Source organism: Hylobates moloch, unplaced genomic scaffold (genome assembly GCF_009828535.3).
Source record: "Hylobates moloch isolate HMO894 unplaced genomic scaffold, HMol_V3 SCAFFOLD_8, whole genome shotgun sequence".
Lineage (NCBI taxonomy): Eukaryota > Metazoa > Chordata > Mammalia > Primates > Hylobatidae > Hylobates > Hylobates moloch.
In genome coordinates this window covers 34,461,929-34,480,125 of record NW_026652283.1, presented here as the reverse complement: position 1 = coordinate 34,480,125, position 18,197 = coordinate 34,461,929, and the positions used below count along the sequence as shown (strand labels likewise).

General features: G+C 44.0%; 1 protein-coding gene across 9 annotated transcripts in view; it reads left to right on the top strand.

Moving 5' to 3' along the window:
- Positions 1-13,051, top strand: part of ZBTB8OS (zinc finger and BTB domain containing 8 opposite strand) — a 28,032-nt gene extending 14,981 nt beyond the window's left edge. Inside the window, exons 4-8 of one of the 9 annotated variants that reach the window (XM_058443280.1) lie at positions 161-243; positions 1,986-2,038; positions 6,313-6,349; positions 10,271-10,333; positions 11,258-11,314. In XM_058443280.1, the coding sequence (XP_058299263.1) occupies positions 161-243; positions 1,986-2,038; positions 6,313-6,349; positions 10,271-10,309 (212 nt within the window). In that variant the 3' untranslated portion in view covers positions 10,310-10,333; positions 11,258-11,314. Of the gene's footprint in view, positions 1-160; positions 244-1,985; positions 2,039-5,993; positions 6,083-6,312; positions 6,350-10,270; positions 10,334-10,506 lie in introns of all 9 variants that reach the window. The other 8 variants (XM_058443285.1, XM_058443283.1, XM_032160097.3 and 5 more) reach the window with 8 other exon arrangements.
- Positions 13,052-18,197: the final 5,146 nt, after the last annotated feature.

Genomic DNA, 18,197 nt, shown 5'->3' with positions numbered 1-18,197 from the left:
ATTCTACATAATCTGAGTATATTTTCACAAAAAGAACCAGAAAATTAAGGATGAGTCTTTTCTTTCTCTTTAAACTGACCTAAGACATTTATTGCACTTTTAAATTCAAGTATGTTTTTAGAGACCAGAATTGTTAAATATACTATTTGATCTTGTGTAGGAGATGACTTACAGTCTCTTCTGTTTCACTTTTTGGATGAATGGCTTTATAAGTTCAGTGCTGATGAATTCTTCATACCCCGGGTAAGCAAACTTTTTTCTTTTTTACTGAGCAAATGGATTCTTAGTTCATATTTTAATATGAGCTAAGATGATTTAAAATAGGACATGTGAAACAAAACCAGTCCATACAAATAAGACGATACTGATTTGCAGAGATTATAATGACCACGGGCACTTCCTGGTTAACCTGCATTTGCCTATGTGTGAACATTTCGTATTTAGATCTCATGTATTTGTCACTAATCAGGATTGTGTGATAAAAATGTACCTACAGTTTTCAGCCACATTTTTTTCTGTTTTTGTTTTTGATAGAGACAGGGTGTTGCTATGTTGTCAAGGCTGGCTTGAACTCCTGGCTTCCGGCAATCCTCCTGCCTCAATTTTGCAAAGTGCTGGGATTACAGGTGTGGGCATTGCATGCAGCCTCATCCACACTTTTTATGTTTCCCAAGTTTGAGCTATATTTATGTCCATCCATTGTTCCTTTTGTTCCATTTGAAATTTAGTAGCCCTGTCACATTGGCCTAAGTTAAACAACTGCAGCTTTTAGTTTTCCTTAACATGAAAAAAGGAAAAGCCAAATGGAGATTGCTTGCTGCTGTCATCCTTTAGAAGGGAACACATCTGCAATGTCATTGTTATTTAACAGAGATGGCACTCTCTGCTTTTATAATTCCTCCATTCTCTGCTTTACCACCTTCACTACTTATACTCATTCTATCAACTGAGTCACTCACCCTACAGAGTTCAAGTGCCTACCAGTATTTTATTAGGCTCAGAGTGATTGAAATCCTATGTCCTCCTCCTCCACCATATATCTGTTTTCCCCCAGCATTAAACAACAGCTTGTATCGAAGTGGCAGTGTACAGCAGCGGCAGAGGTACTGCCCCTGTGTGCCCAGAGTAGTTCTCTACCATGTATCTTGCAGAGAAATTCTTTTGACTCATATTTTTAGATCTTGCATTTTTCTAGAATACCTCCCTTGAATATGTAAGAAAAAACTTATTTCCTTGAAATATATTTAATACATAGCTTGGGCAACATGGCAAAACTCCCTCTCTCAAAAAAAACAAAAAAACAATAATTATCTGGGCGCGGTGGTACATGCCTGTGGTCTCAGCTACTCCAGAGGCTGAGGTGGGAGGATTGCTTGAGCTCGGGAGGTGAAGGTTGCAGTGAGCCAAGATCATGCCATGGCACTCCAGCCTGGACAACAGAGCGAAACCTTGTCTCAAAAAAGAAAAAACTGTATACATAGATATCTCATTTGTTGTCCTATTTTAGCTAACATTTTAATTTTCTTTGCTTCACAGAAGTTGTGTGCTATTGTTTTCTAGAAAAGGTTGTAAAGGCCAGGCGCGGTGGCTCACGCCTGTAATCCCAGCACTTTGGGAAGCTGAGGCAGGTGGATCACCTGAGGTCAAGAGTTCGAGACCAGTCTGACCAATAAGGTGAAACCCCATCTCTACTAAAAATACAAAAAAAATTGATTGGCCGGGCATGGTGGCAGGCGCCTGTAGTCCCAGCTGCGCAGCAGGTTGAGACAGGAAAATTGCTTGAACCTGGGAGGCAGAGGTTGCAGTGAGCTGAGATCACGCCACTGTCCTCCAGCCTGGGCAACGGAGTAAGACTCCATCTCAAAAAAAAAAGGTTTTATGGATTTTTAGTAGATGGTCCAAAAAAACAAAACAAAACAAAAAGATTTTTAGTAGATAGTCTCTTATGAAGTTTTTTTAATTAAAAAATTTTTTTTCCTTTCTAGGAAGTGAAAGTACTTAGCATTGATCAAAGAAATTTCAAATTACGATCAATTGGGTAAGTTTTGAAAGTCTTTTAAATACCGAGTTAAAGTTATATTCTTCCTTGAATTCAATGAGCAGGGAAACAGATGGAAACATAAATCCGAGGGCCACTTGCAGATTGAGTTTTGCGGGATGCCTAAGGGCTTGGAAGGACCAGAAACTTATCAAAATAAAGTTGATTTTAATTGTTAAATCTGATTCCCAATTTGTTGATTTTTTAGGGAGCGAATACATGTAATTGCTAAATGGCACAGCATAAAGCCCAGCTTAGTGGATGGGAAACACTGACACTTTTTTTTCTCATCTGTTCTCACTTCTAGACCTATTTAAATCAATTCCTTCTATTAACAAATTGTACTTTTCTTTTCCTTCCAGAGTTTGCAAACACTTGATTAGGTCACTTTGATTGAACTTGTTTCTCAAGTTTCTTTAGTCACTTAATTATATTTTTTAGGTTTTTTAATTTTTTTTTTTTGAGACAGGGTCTTGTTCTGTCTCCCAGGCCTGGAGTACAGTGGTGTGGTCATGGCTCACTGTAGCTTCAGCCTCCTGGGCTCAAGGGACCCTCCCACCTCAACCTCCTGAATAGCTGGGACCACCAAGTGCGCCACTACACCTGGCTGACTTTTTTGTTTTCTGAAGAGATGGGGTCTCCCCATGTTGCCCAGGCTGGTCTCAAACTCCTGGGCTCAAGCAGTATTCTGGCCTTGGCCTCCCAAAGTGCTGAGGTAATAGGCATGAGCCACTGTGCCTGGCCCTCCTAGGTTGCTTTTACATATAGCTTTTTAATTTTATTTTCATTTATTATTTATTTACTTATTTATTTATTTTTGAGACAGAGTCTCGCTCTGTTGCTCAGGCTGGAGTGTGTGATCTCAGCTCACTGCAACCTCCACCTCCTGGGTTCAAACGATTCTTCTGCCTCAGCCTCCCGAGTAGCTGAGATTATAGGTGTCTGCCACCAGGCCTGGCTAATTTTTTGTATTTTTAGTATAGACGGGGTTTCACTGTGTTGGCCAGGCTGGTCTCAAGCTCCTGACTTCAGGTGATCTGCCCGCATCGGCCCTCCCAAAGTGTTTAGATTACAGGCTTGAGCCACTGTGCCTGGCCTCATTTATTTTTTTAGAAATGGGTTCTCATTCACTATGTTGCCCAGGCATCCTCAAACTCCTGGGCTCAAGCGATCCTCCTGCCTTGGCCTCCTGAGTAGCTGGGACAACAGGTGCATACCACCACTCCCAGCTCCATTTAATTTAATTTATTGATTTATTTGAGACAGGGTCTTGCCTTGTCCCCCAGGCTGGAGTGCAGTGGTGTAATCATGGCTCACTGCAGCTTTGAACTCCTGGGCTCAAGTGATCCCCCTTCCTCAGCCTCCCAAGTAGCTGGGACTACAGGTGCGCACTACCATGCCCAGCTAATTTGTTGTTGTTGTTGAGACAGAGTCTTGCTCTGTTGCCCAGGCTGGAGGGCAGTGGTGCAATCTTGGCTCACTGCAACCTCTGCCTCCAGAGTTCAAGTGATTCTCCTGCCTCAGCCTCCTGAGTAGCTGGGATTACAGGCGCCTGCCACCATGCCTGGCTAATCTCAGCTAATTTTTAATTTTTTTATAGAGATGGGGTCTTGCTGTGTTGCTAGGCTGGTCTCTAACTCCTGTGGCCCCATTTTATATTGAATTTCATTCACTTCTTTTTGTAAAGTGAGATCTTTTATTATCTTCTCTGTGTTTTTGTTTTGTTTTGTTTTTTGTTGTTTTTTAATGAGTAAAGAAACAGGCTTGCTGGGTGCAGTGGCTCACGCCTGTAATCCCAGCACTTTGGGAGGTGAGGCAGGCGGATCACGAGGTCAAGAGAGATTGAGACCATCCTAGCCAACATGGTGGAACCCCATCCCTACTAAAAATACAAAAATTAGCTGGGTGTGGTGGTGGGCACCTGTCATCCAAACTACTCAGGAGGCTGAGGCAGGAGAATCGCTTGAACCCAGGAGGCAGAGGTTGCAGTGAGCCAAGATTGTGCCACTGCACTCCAGCCTGGCAACAGAGTGAGACTCCGGGTCAAAAAAAAAAAAAAAAAAAAGAAACAAGCATGTCCAAAAGTACTAGCTAATATGTGTTTGAACAGAATTTTAAAACTTTGCTCTTTCTACTACACCACGTTGTGATCTTCACTCACATTAGTGTCAAAGACAGAGAGGAGACTGATCCCAAGTTCTAGATTACTTTTCTAGGGCCTTCTATATACAGATCTTGGATATTTTTGGAAAAGTTGTAAAGTGTAAACCAAGTTCGGACTGTATTATAGAGTCCAGTATTTTGCCTTTGTGGTACTCAGACTTGCTTTCTCCGATGGGAGGTATTATTTAGTTTTTTTTTTCTTTTTTGTTTCGTTTTTGTTGTTTTTGTTTTGAGAGAGGGTTTTGCTTTGTCTCTCAGCCTGGAGTGCAGTGGCATGATCATGGCTCACTGCAGCCGTGACCTTTTGGGCTCAAGCAATCCTTCTATCTCAACCTCCCACATAGCTAGGACAGCAGACATATGCCACGATGCCTGGCTAATTTTATTTTATTTTTTAGTCTTTTCTAGAGATAGAGTCTCACTACATTGCTCAGGCTGGTCTCGAACTCCTGAGCTCAAGCTATCATCCTGCCTCAGTCTCCCAAAGTGCTGAGATGACAGGTGTGAGCCACCGCACCCAGCCTACTTAACTAGTTTCATAACTCTGAGGATAGTAAAAATTTTGAATATGTTACTACTCTGTTTTGAAACAATATTTACTAAACAATGTTTATTGAGATTCCACCATAGGTACACTATATTGGGGCACATTTATTTTGAGATCAACTATCAACCTTTTTTAAAGTTTCTAAAATTAATTTTTTTGTTTGTTTGTTTTTTAGACAGTCTCACTCTGTTGACCAGGCTGGGAGTGCAATGGCGTGATCTTGGTTCGCTGCAACGTCCGCCTCCCAGATTCAAACCTTTCTTGTGCCTCAGCCTCCCGAGTAGGTGGGACCACAGGTGCATGCCACCATGCCTGCCTAATTTTTGTATTTTTAGTAGAGACGAGTTCTCACCATGTTCGCCAGGCTGGTCTTGAACTCCTGGATTCACCTACTTCTGCCTCCCAAAGTGCTGGGATTACAGGTGGGAGCCACCGTGCCTGGCCACTAGAATTAATTTTTTTTTTTTTTTTTTTTTTTTGAGACAGAGTCTTGCTCTGTCACCCAGGCTGGAGTGGAGTGGCATGATCTCAGCTAACTGCAATCTCCGCCTCCTGGTTTAAGCAATTCTTCTGCCTCAGCCTCCTGAGTCGTTCAGATTACAGGTGCCCACCACCACGCCTGGCTATTTTTGTATTTTTAGTAGAGACAGAGTTTCACCATGTTGGCCAGGCTGGTCTTGAACTCCTGACCTCAGGTGATCCGCCCACCTTGGCCTCCCAAAGTGCTGGGATTACAGGCATGAGCCACTGCGCCTGACCTTTTTCATTTTGCTCTGTTGCCTAGGCTGGAGTGCAGTGGCGTGATCTCGGCTCACTGCAACCTCCACCTCCTGGGTTCAAGCGATTCTCCTGCCTCTGCCTCCCAAGTAGCTGGGATTACAGACATGCGCCACCACGCCCGGCTAATTTTGTATTTTTAGTAGATACAGGGTTTTTCCATGTTGGTCAGGCTGGTCTCGAACTGCCAACCTTAACTGCTGACCTCAGGTGATCCACCTGCTTCGGCCTCCCAAAGTGCTGGGATTACAGGCATGAGCCACCGTGCCTGGCCTATAATTAAAAATTTTTTTGAAACGGAGTCTTGCCCTGACACCCAGGCTAGAGTGCTGTGGTGCAGTCACAGCTCACTGCAGCCTTGACTTCTGGGCTCAAGCAATCTTCTTGCCCCCTCCTCTTGAGTGGCTAGGACCACAGGCATGTGCCACCACACCCAGCTAATTTTTTTTTTTTTTATTTTGTGTACAGATGAGGTCTCCCTATGTTGCTCAGGCTGTTCTCAAACTCCTGGGCTCAGGCAATCCTCCCTTTGGCCTCCCAAAGTGCCAGGATTATAGGTATGAGCCACCGCACCTGGCCTTAACTGTCAACCTTGAGAGCAGACGATGACACTGCACACACGTCCCTCAACAGCTGTATCTTTTGACAAATGAAAATGAAACTTAACAGCTCCCTGACCCCTCCTGTCTCTTTTGGCTTTCTAGCATGTTAACCACATTTACAAGGCTTATTTTAAAACATATGAAGAGAGAACAAATCTTAATCATGTTTTAATTTGTATTCTCAGGTGGGGAGAAGAATTTTCATTGTCCAAGCACCCTCAGGTATGTTTTAAAATCCAGCCATTAAGAACATGAAAAATTTCCTTACCATAAAGTTCATATATGTGACAATCAACTTCAGTTAGTTCTAACTGGTGTAAAGTGATGTTTTTCTCAAGCTTCTCTGGCCTGTCTGGATATATTTTGTTAAAATACTGTGATTATACACACCTGATTTAGTGGATGAGGCGTCAGCATTGGGTTCTAGGGTCAAGTTTGTTCAGATTATTGTGGAATTTGAAATTCTCTTTGCCTTTTTGACCTTTATTCTCCTATAATAAAGATGTTGGACTTGATGTTCTCTATTGTACCTTCTACTTTCTGTGTGTCTCTAGATTCTGTATTTGCCAACCTGTATGGCCTCACTGTATGGTAGGAAAATCTATTGGAACAGGAGTTGGCAGTTTTTTTCTATAAAATGGACAGATAATAAATGTTTTAAGATTTGTGGGCCAAGAATGACAGAAGAGCAGCTACTCAGTGCTTCTGTTGTAGCACCAAAGTAGCCATAGATAATACTTAAATGAATGAGTTCACTTGTATTCTAGTAAAACTTATTTATGCCCTTTGAAATTTGAATTTCTTATCATTTTCAAATGTAACAAAATATCATTGTTTTGATTTTTTTCCCCAACCATTTAAAAATGTAAAAATCAGGCCAGGCATGGTGGCTCAGACCTGTAATCCCAGCACTTTGGGAGGCCAAGGCAGGCAGATCGCTTTAGGTCAGGAGTTTGAGACCAGCCTGGCCAATATAGCGAAACCTAGCCTCTACTAAAAATACAAAAATTAGCTGGGTGTGGTGGCAGGCGCCTGTAATCCCAGCTACTTGGGAGGCTGAGGCAGGAGAATCGCTTGAACCTGGGAGGCAGAGGTTGCAGTGAGCGGAGATCATGCCATTGCACTCCAGCCTGGGCGACAAGAGCAAAACTCCATCTCAAGAAAAAAAAAAAAAAAGAAACAGTATTATAATCTTCTCAGACCACCATCATATATGCAAAAAAAAAAATAAGAAACAGTATTATAATCTTCTCAGACCACCATCATATATGCAGTTAATCATTGACCAAAATGTTGTTATGCGGCACATAACTGTATTCTAAATTCATATTTGCCATTGGAAGTATTCAGAATGGATTGTGGGCAAATTAATTTCATTTATTCCTAAGAGTTTTTGTTTATATGAGACAGTGCCTTGCTCTGTTGCCCAGGCTGATTCGAAACTCCTAGGCTCAAGCAATCCCCCCACCTCAGTCTCCTGAGTAGCTGAGCTTACAGGTGCACACCACCAATTCCAGCTTGGTACTCCTAACAGTTTTTTGGGGTTTTTTTTGTTTTTTTTTGAGACGGAGTCTCATGCTGTTGCCCAGGCTGGAGTGCAGTGGCACGATCTCAGCTCGCTGCAACCTCTGCCTCCCAGGTTCAAGCAATTCTCCTGCCTCAGCCTCCCAAGTAGCTGTGATTACAGGCACATGACACCATATCTGGCTAATTTTTTGTATTTTTAGTAGAGATGGGGTTTCACCATGTTGGGCAGGCTGATCTCGAACTCCTGACCTCAGGTGATTCACCTACCTCAGCCTCCCAAAGGAGGCGTGAGCCATCGCACCCAGCCAACAGTTTTTATTATTATTATTATTCTTTCTTTTTTTTTGAAACAGTCTCACCCTGTCACCCAGGCTGGAGTGCAGTGACGCGACCTCTGCTCACTGCAACCTTCCCCTCCTGGGTTCAAGCGATTCTCGTGTCTCAGCCTCCTGAGTAGCTGGGATTACAGGCGCATGCAACCACGCCAGGCTAATTTTTGTATTTTAGTAGAGACGTGGTTTCATCACGTTGGCCAGGCTGGTTTCGAACTCCCGACCTCAGGTGATCCACCCACCTTGGCCCCCCAAAGTGCTGGGATTATAGGTGTGAGCCACTGCGCCAGCTACTTCTTATTTTTTGAATGAATGATCAAATAACTCTTTTTTTTTTTTTTTTTGAGATGGAGTCTCACTCTGTTGCCCAGGCTGGAGTGCCGTGGCGTAATCTCACCTCACTGCAACCTCCGCCTCCCAGGTTCAAGCGATTCTCCTGTCTCAGCTTCCTGAGTAGCTGGGATTATAGGTGTATGCCACCACGGCCGGCTAATTTTTGTATTTTTAGTAGAGGTGGGGTTTCACCATGTTGGTCAGGCTGGTCTCAAACTCCTGACTTCAAGTGATCCGCCTGCCTCGGCCTCCCGAAGTTCTGGGATTACAGGCATGAGCCACTGCGCCCAGCCAATCAAACAACTTTTCAAAGCAAAAAGGAATGTTTTACAAATAGCTTATTAAAACATCTGGTTCCTGGAATATTTCTTGGTTTAAAAATACCTTCCTGGTTTTAATATTGTCTTTACTTTCTCTCCATGAATCCATATGCCATCCATCCATGAATTTATGCATGCATTCAGCAAATACTTATCAAGTGCCTCTAGTGTTTCAGACTTTTTTTTATGCACTCGAGGTAGAAATGTAACAGGATAAGCGAAGTCTCTGCCCTTACTGAGTTTAAAATGTAGTGGGAGAAGTGAGCCAGACAAACATGTAAACACATAATTTCAGATAGTGAACAGTGCCATCAGGATGAGGTAAGAGTGGTTGAAGGAGGGGAGGGGTAGTCAGAAAATATATGTTTATTAACCCATTCTCACGCTGCTGATAAAGACATACCCGAGACTGGGTAATTTATAAAGGAAAGGGGCTTAATTGACACAGTTCAGCATGGCTGGGGAGACCTCAGGAAACTTACAATCATGGTGGAAGGGGAAGCAAACTCTTCCTTCTTCACATTGTGGCAGGAAGAGAAGTGAGTGCTGAGCGAAGGGGGAAGCCCCTTAGAAAACCATCAGCTCTCCTGAAAACTCATGCACTTGTCACTAGAACAGCATGGTGGAAACCATCCCCGTGATTCAATGATCTCCACCTGCTCCCTCCCACAACACGTGGGGATAATGAGCACTACAGTTCAAGATGAGATTTGGGTGGGGACACAGCCAAAATATATCAGTATGTTTGAGAAAGTGATATTTGAGCAGAGGCAAGAGAGATGAGAAGTGAGCAGAAATATGGACGAACTCTCCAGGCGAAGAAACAGGTGTAAAGGCCCTGAAATGAGATAAGTTCAGGGAACAGCAAGCTGGAGCTGAGAGTGAAGGTGTAATAGTAGGAAATAAGGTTGTAGAGATAGGGCCACAGCCTCTTTGGTAAAATTTGGTAAGGGGGGTATAGGATCAAGTACGCACGTATAGGAGTTGGCCTTCTGATGGGAGCCAGGGACAAGCCATTCATTGCAATCAGAGAGGCTAAGGTGAGTACAGATACAGCATGATGGTAGATTTGGTGGTAGGAAGATGAGTCAGTTCTTACTGAGTTGCTCTTACTTTTTCTAGGAAGCACAGTTGATTGAGAGAGAGGATGAGGGAGGAATGATCACTAGAGGAGAAGAGAAAGAATTTTCTCAGAGAGTGAAAAAGGGAATTTATTGGTAATTGTAAGATTTTACTGAGAGTACTGAATTCCTGTTTGAGATGTGTGGACATACACTCGGGGTGATACCAGTTAGCATGGTGTGTGCTGCCATAAGCAGACAGTTGAACTTGAATTAGGTTGTGGTTTTGCCAGGTGATTGTGGCAGAGGAGAAAAAGCAGCTGCAGTGCCACTTACATCCTTCTGTGAAATCTTCCTTTTTTTGTGTGGTGTAGAGCTGGCAAATGCCATTTACCTATTGCCTGATACATTTTATGGTGCACAGAATTATTGTAGATTCCTTTTGGAGCTGGAAAGAACCTAAGAGAACATCTAATTCTGTGGTTTTAAACTGGGGCAGGGTTGGGCAGTGTCCTGTATCAGAGACGTGTGGAGAGCTTTTGACCTGGGAAACTATATCTTACTCTTCAGCTAGACTTGGAAAGAGAAGAGTCCCAAGAGGTGAAGTGAGTGTTGTCAACTGAGGAAAAGAGGGTAAGTTGAATTCCTAGGGCCTAGGTCAGAGTATAAGGAGGTGGTTTGGATTTCAGAAGGAGCCCTGAGCCAAATAGTAGAAAAGCTTGTGTTCTGTGATTCAACCCATTTTCTTTTTTTTAATCATCCTCAAAAGTTTTTTACTTTTTTTTCTTTCCAACTTTTATTTTTAGGTTCATGGGGTACCCATACAGGTTTGTTACATGGGTAAATTGCGTGTTGTGGGGGTTTACTGTACAGATAATTTTGTCACTCAGGTAATCAGCATAATACCTGATAGGCAGTTTTTCAATCCTCACCCTCCCCCAACTCTCAGGTAGACCCGGTGTCTCATTTCCCTCTTTGTGTTCATGTGTACTCAATGTTTATATCCCACTTAAATGTATGGAAACATGGTATTTGGTTTTCTGTTCCTGCATGAATTCACTTAGGATAATGGCCTCCAGCTCCATCCACATTGTTGCAAAGGACATGATCTCATTCTTTTTTATGGCTGTGTAGTATTCTATGGTGTATATGTATCACATTTTCTTTATCCATTCTACCATTGATGGGCATGTGGATTGATTCTGTCTTTGCTATTGTGAATAGTGCTGCAGTGAACATACCCATGGATGGGTCTTTATGTGATTTAACCCATTTTATAAACGAAGAACTGATGTCCAGACAGGCCAGACAATTTCTAGACCCAGGTGGAAACAAAGCCAGGACTAGAGTTCCATGTCCCAGCTCCACTGTGCATATGTTGCCTCTCATTTTTCTTGGATCCCTGTGTATTCTCCTAATTTGATAACTAATTGTTTCATGTGAGTTTTTCATTTTCAAAATACTAGAATTTTTACTTTCTGCTGATTGTTGCTAGAGTTAATGATTATTATTTCAACATCCTATTTTCCTTTTTTTTTTCTCTAACCCCAACTTTAGGGAACAGAAGTCAAAGCAATAACATACTCAGCCATGCAGGTCTATAATGAAGAGAAGCCGGAAGTTTTTGTGATCATTGACATTTAAGACACCAAAAAAGAAAAGACTTCTATGAAGAACTGTTTTTTTTCCTCTTCCTTTTGAGAACACGCTATGAATTAAATTCTACAGCATCTTTTGATATATGGAAATTTGTAGAACAGAAATGTTTTAGTTAAAGTGTGACTTTCAGAAAGGGAAAATCAGGGCACAGCCTTGGTCTGTGTTCCCCAAATATTCAGACTTTAAAGAATTCTTCAACCCCCAAGGGCCAGTTATGGTCCTTTGATTCTCTGCTGTGGCAGTAGGTGCCTCATGCCCTTCCAGTGCAATGCAAGCCCTCCAGCCTCACCCCAGCGAGGAGCACTGATGTCAGCAGCAACCTGAGGCTGAATCCAGATTGAAAAAAGAATAACTTGAAAAAATATATTTCCACACACAGAATTTTGTTTTTCTTCCAAGTTGGTTAAGACATATATTTTCTTTCTTTTCTTTTCTTTTTTTTTTTTTTTTTGAGACGGAGTCTCGCTGTGTAGCCCAGGCTGAAGCGCAGTGGTGTGAGCTCGGCTCACTGCAAGCTCTGCCTCCCAGGTTCACACCATTCTCCTGCCTCAGCCTCCCGAGTAGCTGGGACTACAGGCGCCCGCCACCATGCCCAGCTAATTTTTGTATTTTTAGTAGAGATGGGGTTTCACCATGTTAGCTAGGATGGTCTTGATCTCCTGACCTTGTGATCTGCCCACCTTGGCCTCCCAAAGTACTGAGATTACAGGCATGAGCTACCATGCCTGGCTACAAGACATAGATTTTCTATATGTACATCAAGGGAGGTTGTGTTTTAGGTTGCTATAGGACAGAGCTATCCTGTATTCCAGTTGGTTTTTGTAGAGAAACAATTAGACTTCTCTAGATAGAGCCCTGATTTTTCTCTCATGCTTTCACTTTTTTAAAAGCACTGATGGTATTTCCTGTTTTCTCATAAGAAAAAGTCAATACTATGCCTTACAAAGAGACCTTTCCTTCTAATATAGAATTTTATTTGAAAGTGAGTATATGTTTATAACTAGAGAATAAAAGGAGAATTTTTGAAAAATGTCTTTATTGTTGTTGTTGTTTAACTACCTAAGCTATTTGTCCCTTTTTTCGAGACAGGATCTTGCTCTGTCCCCTAGGCTGGAATGCAGTGGTGGAATCATAGCTTACCGTGGCCTCGAACTCCTGGGCTCGAGCAGTCCTTCCAACTCAACCTCCCAAATAGCTGGAACTACAGGAATGCACCACCATACCTGGCTAATTTTTAAATTTTTTTGTAGAGACGAGGTCTCGTTATGTTGTCTTGAACTGGTCTTGAAATCCCAGGCTCAAGTGATCCACCTTGGCCTCCCAAAGTACTGGGATTACAGGTGTGAACCACTGCACCAGGCCTAGTTATTTGTCTTTAAGGAGACAGGAGGCCAGTAAAACAACTTAAAATGATCTGAACTCTTAAAGTACATGACTTTTTAAAAATGAAATTTAGTTTGATTTGCAACTTTTTTCTTGTTTCTATTGATTGAGGTATTCTCTTTTGGGATCAAGAGTTTGCAAAGTTGCTATTTATTCCCAAGAACATAAGAAAAAAATTGCCACTGGGTGGTGCTAAATATCATCATAGTATGGCGAACTTGAACTAAAAGGAACGGATAAGCAATTATTTTTCTATGGGTATTTAACAGAAAATAGGGTTAATGAAAGCCAGGCACAGTGGCTCACACCTGTAATCCCAACACTTTGGGAGGCTGAGGCAGGCGGATCACCTGAGGTCAGGAGTTCAAGCCCAGCCTGGCCAACATAGTGAAACCCTATCTCTACTAAAAATACAAAATATTAGCCTGGCTTGGTGGCAGGCACCCGTAATCCCAGCTACTTGAAAGCCTGAGGCAATGAGAATCGCTTGAACCCAGGAGGTGGAGGTTGCAGTGAGCTGAGATTGTGCCCCTGAACTGCAGCCTAGGTGACAGAGTGAGACTCCGACTCAAAAGAGAAAAAGAAAATAGGATTAATGAATAGGCCAAGAGCCTGTGGTTTGAAAAGCAGCTCTTCAAATGAATATATAGCAGGAACACTGGGTAGTGCTTTTTAACCTTCTTTGTACTCAGGCATGTTTTACAAACTTGAATTGTTACTCTCCAAGCCAAACACATCCCTCAGAATCCTTTTACCTTTTATTAGGATTGATTGCCAGGCTGAGATGGGGCTCTTTTTTTCACAGAACCTTTGCATATCATGGGCTAACTAGGGCTTAATTGTGAAAATAAACAATGGAAGACCATGAAGGCAATGAAGGCCAAATCTAAAGTAAGAAGAGGGTGAGAGTTGGAATATATTAAAACCAAATAGAGCTGGGCACAGTGGCTCATGCCTGTAATCCTAACACTTTGGGAGGCCGAGGTGGGTGGATCACTTGAGCCCAGGAGTTTGAGACCAGCCTGGGCAACATGGTGAAACCCTGTTTCCACAAAAAATATAAAAATTAGCCACATGTGGTGGCATGCAGCGGTAGTCCCAGCTACTTGGGAGGCTGAGGCAGGAGAATCTCTTGAACCCCGGAGGCGGAGGTTGCAGTGAGCCGAGATCGCGCCACTGCACTCCAGCCTGGGCAACAGGAGTAAAACCTTGTCTCCAACAAAACAAAAACTAAGTGAGGCACAGACCTGCCTAGGACAAAAAGCATGTGAGGCAACCATATTGTTACCGGTGAAAGGTCTTGACTATGAGTTGACAGGTTCTTAGCGTTTTGAACAAGTAATTGGACAAAATGCACAAACAAAGCAAAAAAATGAAGCAATGAAAACACACATTTATTGAAACAAAAAGTACACTCCACAGAGTGTGAGCAGGCTCAAGCAAGGGGCTCAAGAGCGCTGGTTACAGGATTTTCTGGGGTTTAAATACCCTCTAGCGGTTTCCCATTGGTTACTTGGTTATACTGTATGTAAATTAAGGAGTGGTACACGACCAGTCTGATTGGTTGTAGGAGGTGACCAATCAGAGGCTGAAGTAAAGTTCTGAATGAAGACTGGGGAGCCAAAGGGAGTACAGTCTGATCCTCTTGATTCAGTTCTAGGAAGTCAGCACAAATCTGCCTTAGGTTCCCTGCCCCAGACCCTATTCTGCCTCAATATTGCTTACTACCAGCACTACATAATGGAGTTAAGTAAAAACAAGTGAGATGTAATTATGCAATACACATTATATTTATAATTTATGATAAACTTATAATCGATTATATTTTAATGTCGATTTCAAATTTTAATATGTGGTTTTGGCCGGGCACAGTGGCTCATGCCTCTAATCCTAGCACTTTGGGAGGCTGAGGTGGGCGGATCACCTCAGGTCGGGAGTTCCAGACCAGCCTGACCAACATGGAGAAACCCCGTCTCTACTAAGAAATACAGAATTAGCCAGACATGGTGACACATGCCTGTAGTCCCAGCTACTTGGGAGGCTGAGGCAGGGGAATCGCTTGAACCTGGGAGGCAGAGGTTGCAGTGAGCAGAGATCACGCTATTGCACTCCAGCCTGGGCAACAAGAGCAAAACTCCGTCTCAAAAAAAAAAAAAGAAAGAAAGAAAAATGTGTGTTAGTTTTTAAATATGCCAAAATGTAATGAATAGAAGGAAATTGAGTATGTCACCCTTTATATAGAAAATTGGCATCTTTAGTCCATCAGCAGCAATGCACAGTTTATTTTTGGTTTATTTATTGAAATGGTTGCACTGGCTGTCACCAGATTCTTCTGCTAATTTCAAATAGGTGTTTTGGCCTAGGGAGCAGATTCTCCCCCACTGCAGAGCTAACTGATTTAAATGGGGGACTGAACCTTATCCTTACATGAAAACTCTGTTCTAGTTATAAATGTCTCAACATTATCTCTCACCTCATGACATACTCACTCATCTTCACTTCTCTGTCCAATTCTCCTTTCTGGGCTGCCTTTATCCTTCCTCCTAAAGTAAGGGAAGCAAACCCACTGCCTAAGGAGCCAGGTGGGTAATGGGATTGGCTATTTGTTGAGCCCAGGGCTTATTGTGTCTGAGAGGTCAGCTGCCTCAGTGATAGCCCTTGTCGGTAGTGGGAATACAAGCTGAGTGTTGTAGTTTCTCATGACACCTCAAAAATTGGGATTTTGATGTCAAAGCTCCCAATCGTTTGGAAAAAACAAAACAAAACACGATGGTCATCACAATGAGGGGCAAACATCCTGCAAGTTCTGCTTTAAAGTCCACATCAGGCCGAGCGCGGTGGCTCACGTCCGTAATCCCAAAACTTTGGGAGGCTGAGGCAGGTGGATCACGAGGTCAGGAGTTCAAGACCAGCCTGGCCAAGATGGTGAAACCTGTCTCTACTAAAAATACAAAAATTAGCCGTGCGTGGTGTTGGGCGCCTGTAATTCCAACTACTCGGGAAGCTGAGGCAGAGAATTGCTTGAACCCGGGAGACAGAGGTTGTAGTCAGCCAAGATTGTGCCACTGCACTCCAGCCTGGGTGACAGAGCGAGGCTCTGTCTCAAAATAAATAAATAAATAAATAAATAAATAAATAAATAAATAAAGTCCACATCAAAGCCTGTCACCAAGAAACCTTGCCAACCATTTCAGCCATCAGTGGTCTTCTCTGAATTGCACCTGTCTAGTTAGTTTTAAAGATTTGCCAGCTTAGTCAATTTTATAATTGTCGAATGTTTGCTAGTTTTGTCTCTGAATAGAAAGCAAGTCCCCATATCACATGATAGATGGTCATTGACTACTTAATGATCAATGGATTAAGCGTTTTAGGGCTACTTAAATCTCTTAGGCAGAGACTGCAGGTCAGCTTCTTGCACAAATCTCAAGAGTTTAAGAATCTCAAGTCAGGCTTGGGAGGCCAACACAGGTGGATCACTTGAGCTTAGGAATTTGAGACCAGCCTGGGCAACATGCTGAAACCCCACCTCTACTAAAAATACAGAAAAATAATCAGGGATGGTAGCACAGGCCTGTAGTCCCAACTTGGGCAGCTGAGGTGGGAGAATCACCTGAGGCCAGGAAGTCTAGGCTGCAGTGAGCCATGATGACGCCACTGCACTCCAGCCTGGGTGAGAGTGAGACCTTGCCTCCAAAAAAAAAAAAAAAAAGGAATCTTAAGTCACAAGTCTTGATTCCTAATCCTTGCTCTACTGATGACCTTGGTCCTTATCTATGTATTATGGGTAACAATAGCAGTATGATTTTTTTTTTTTTGAGATGGAATCTCGCTCTGTCGCCCAGTGTGGAGTGCAGTGGCGTGATCTCGGCTCACTGCAAGCTCCGCCTCCTGGGTTCACGCCATTCTCCTGCCTCAGCCTCCCTTGTAGCTTGGACTACAAGCACCTGCCACCACGCCCGGCTAATTTTTTTTTTTTTTGTATTTTTAGTAGAGACGGGGTTTCACCATGTTAGCCAGAATGGTCTCGATCTCCTGACCGCGTGATCCGCCCACCTTGGCCTCCCAAAGTGGTGGGATTACAGGCATGAGCCATCGCTGTTAGGTAACATGGGGTACCTTAAAATGGTGCCATACCTTAAGATGGGGCCAGTTCCGGGTTCTTCTCCCCTCCTTGACCGGGCACTGTCTGAACCTGCCAAAGGAGAGCCAATCAGAAAGAAGCATCTCCCACCTTCCCTTGGGCCCGCCCCAGCCCAATCCACGTAGGCCCAAGAGATATAAAACCCAGCACACCAGCAGCCCTCTCTCTCTTCTCTTCCTTTCCCTTGCGTGGTGCCGCTCGATACCTCCAATAAAGATCTCTTGGCTGCGACCAGTGTAGTTTGGTCTCCACCCGGCCCCTTTCATTGGTGCCATGACTCGGATTGGGACTCCCCACCCCCCTTGGTGGGACCCTGATCCCTTTCGGGCTCAGTCCAGACCCTGGCCAGTCTTCGCTCATTCTCCTGTTCGCCAAGCTGTTTGCCCAACACTGGCCTTGTCTCGGTAAGTCTTCCCCTCTGGGGTCTACCTCTCTAGGCAGGCAAGAGACCCCTCGCCTCGCCTCAAGCCCCTAAGGCCACGGTAGACCCCAAATAGCAAAACTGGCCCACATATCCCCTAGACAACCAAAGCAAATGGCCCACTTATGGGTCTCTCGATCCTAACATTCTCCAGGATCTCTGCAATTATTGCGAGCGAACAGGAAACTGGGTAGAGATCCCATATATCCATGGCTTCTTTCTCCTACGGAATAGACCTAACCTTTGTCTCCCTTGCAAACCGCAGCAGCTCCTTGCCGCTCTTAAACCGCCAACCTCTCCCTCTGCCCCTGACTTCGACCCATCCGACGAACCCCCCCCCCCCATACCACCACCTTCCGCCGCACCCTCTGGCCGCCACCCAACCAGAAGTCGCCCAGCCTCCCGCTGCCCCCCACCACGCCCTCAACTGCCTATCCCGTCAGCCCCGACCTTCAGCCCCCCCACTCGCTCAAAGTCACACCCCCCCCTTGCCCCCCTTAGAGAGGTGGTAGGAGCTGAAGGTATCGTCTGAGTCCACGTCCCCTTTTCTATGGCCGACTTATCACAAATAGAAAAACGCCTAGGCTCCTACACTTCCAATTCTTTTTTTTTTTTTTTTTTTTTTAGACGGCTGGAGTGCAGTGGCGCAATCTCGGCTCACTGCAAGCTCCGCCTCCCGGGTTCATGCCATTCTCCTGCCTCAGCCTCTCCGTGTAGCTGGGACTACAGGCGCCCGCCACCACGCCCGGCTAATTTTTTGTATTTTTAGTAGAGACGGGGTTTCACCATGGTCTCGATCTCCTGACCTCGTGATCCACCCGCCTCGGCCTCCCAAAGTGCTGGGATTACAAGCGTGAGCCACTGCGCCCGGCCTCCTACACTTCCAATTCTGC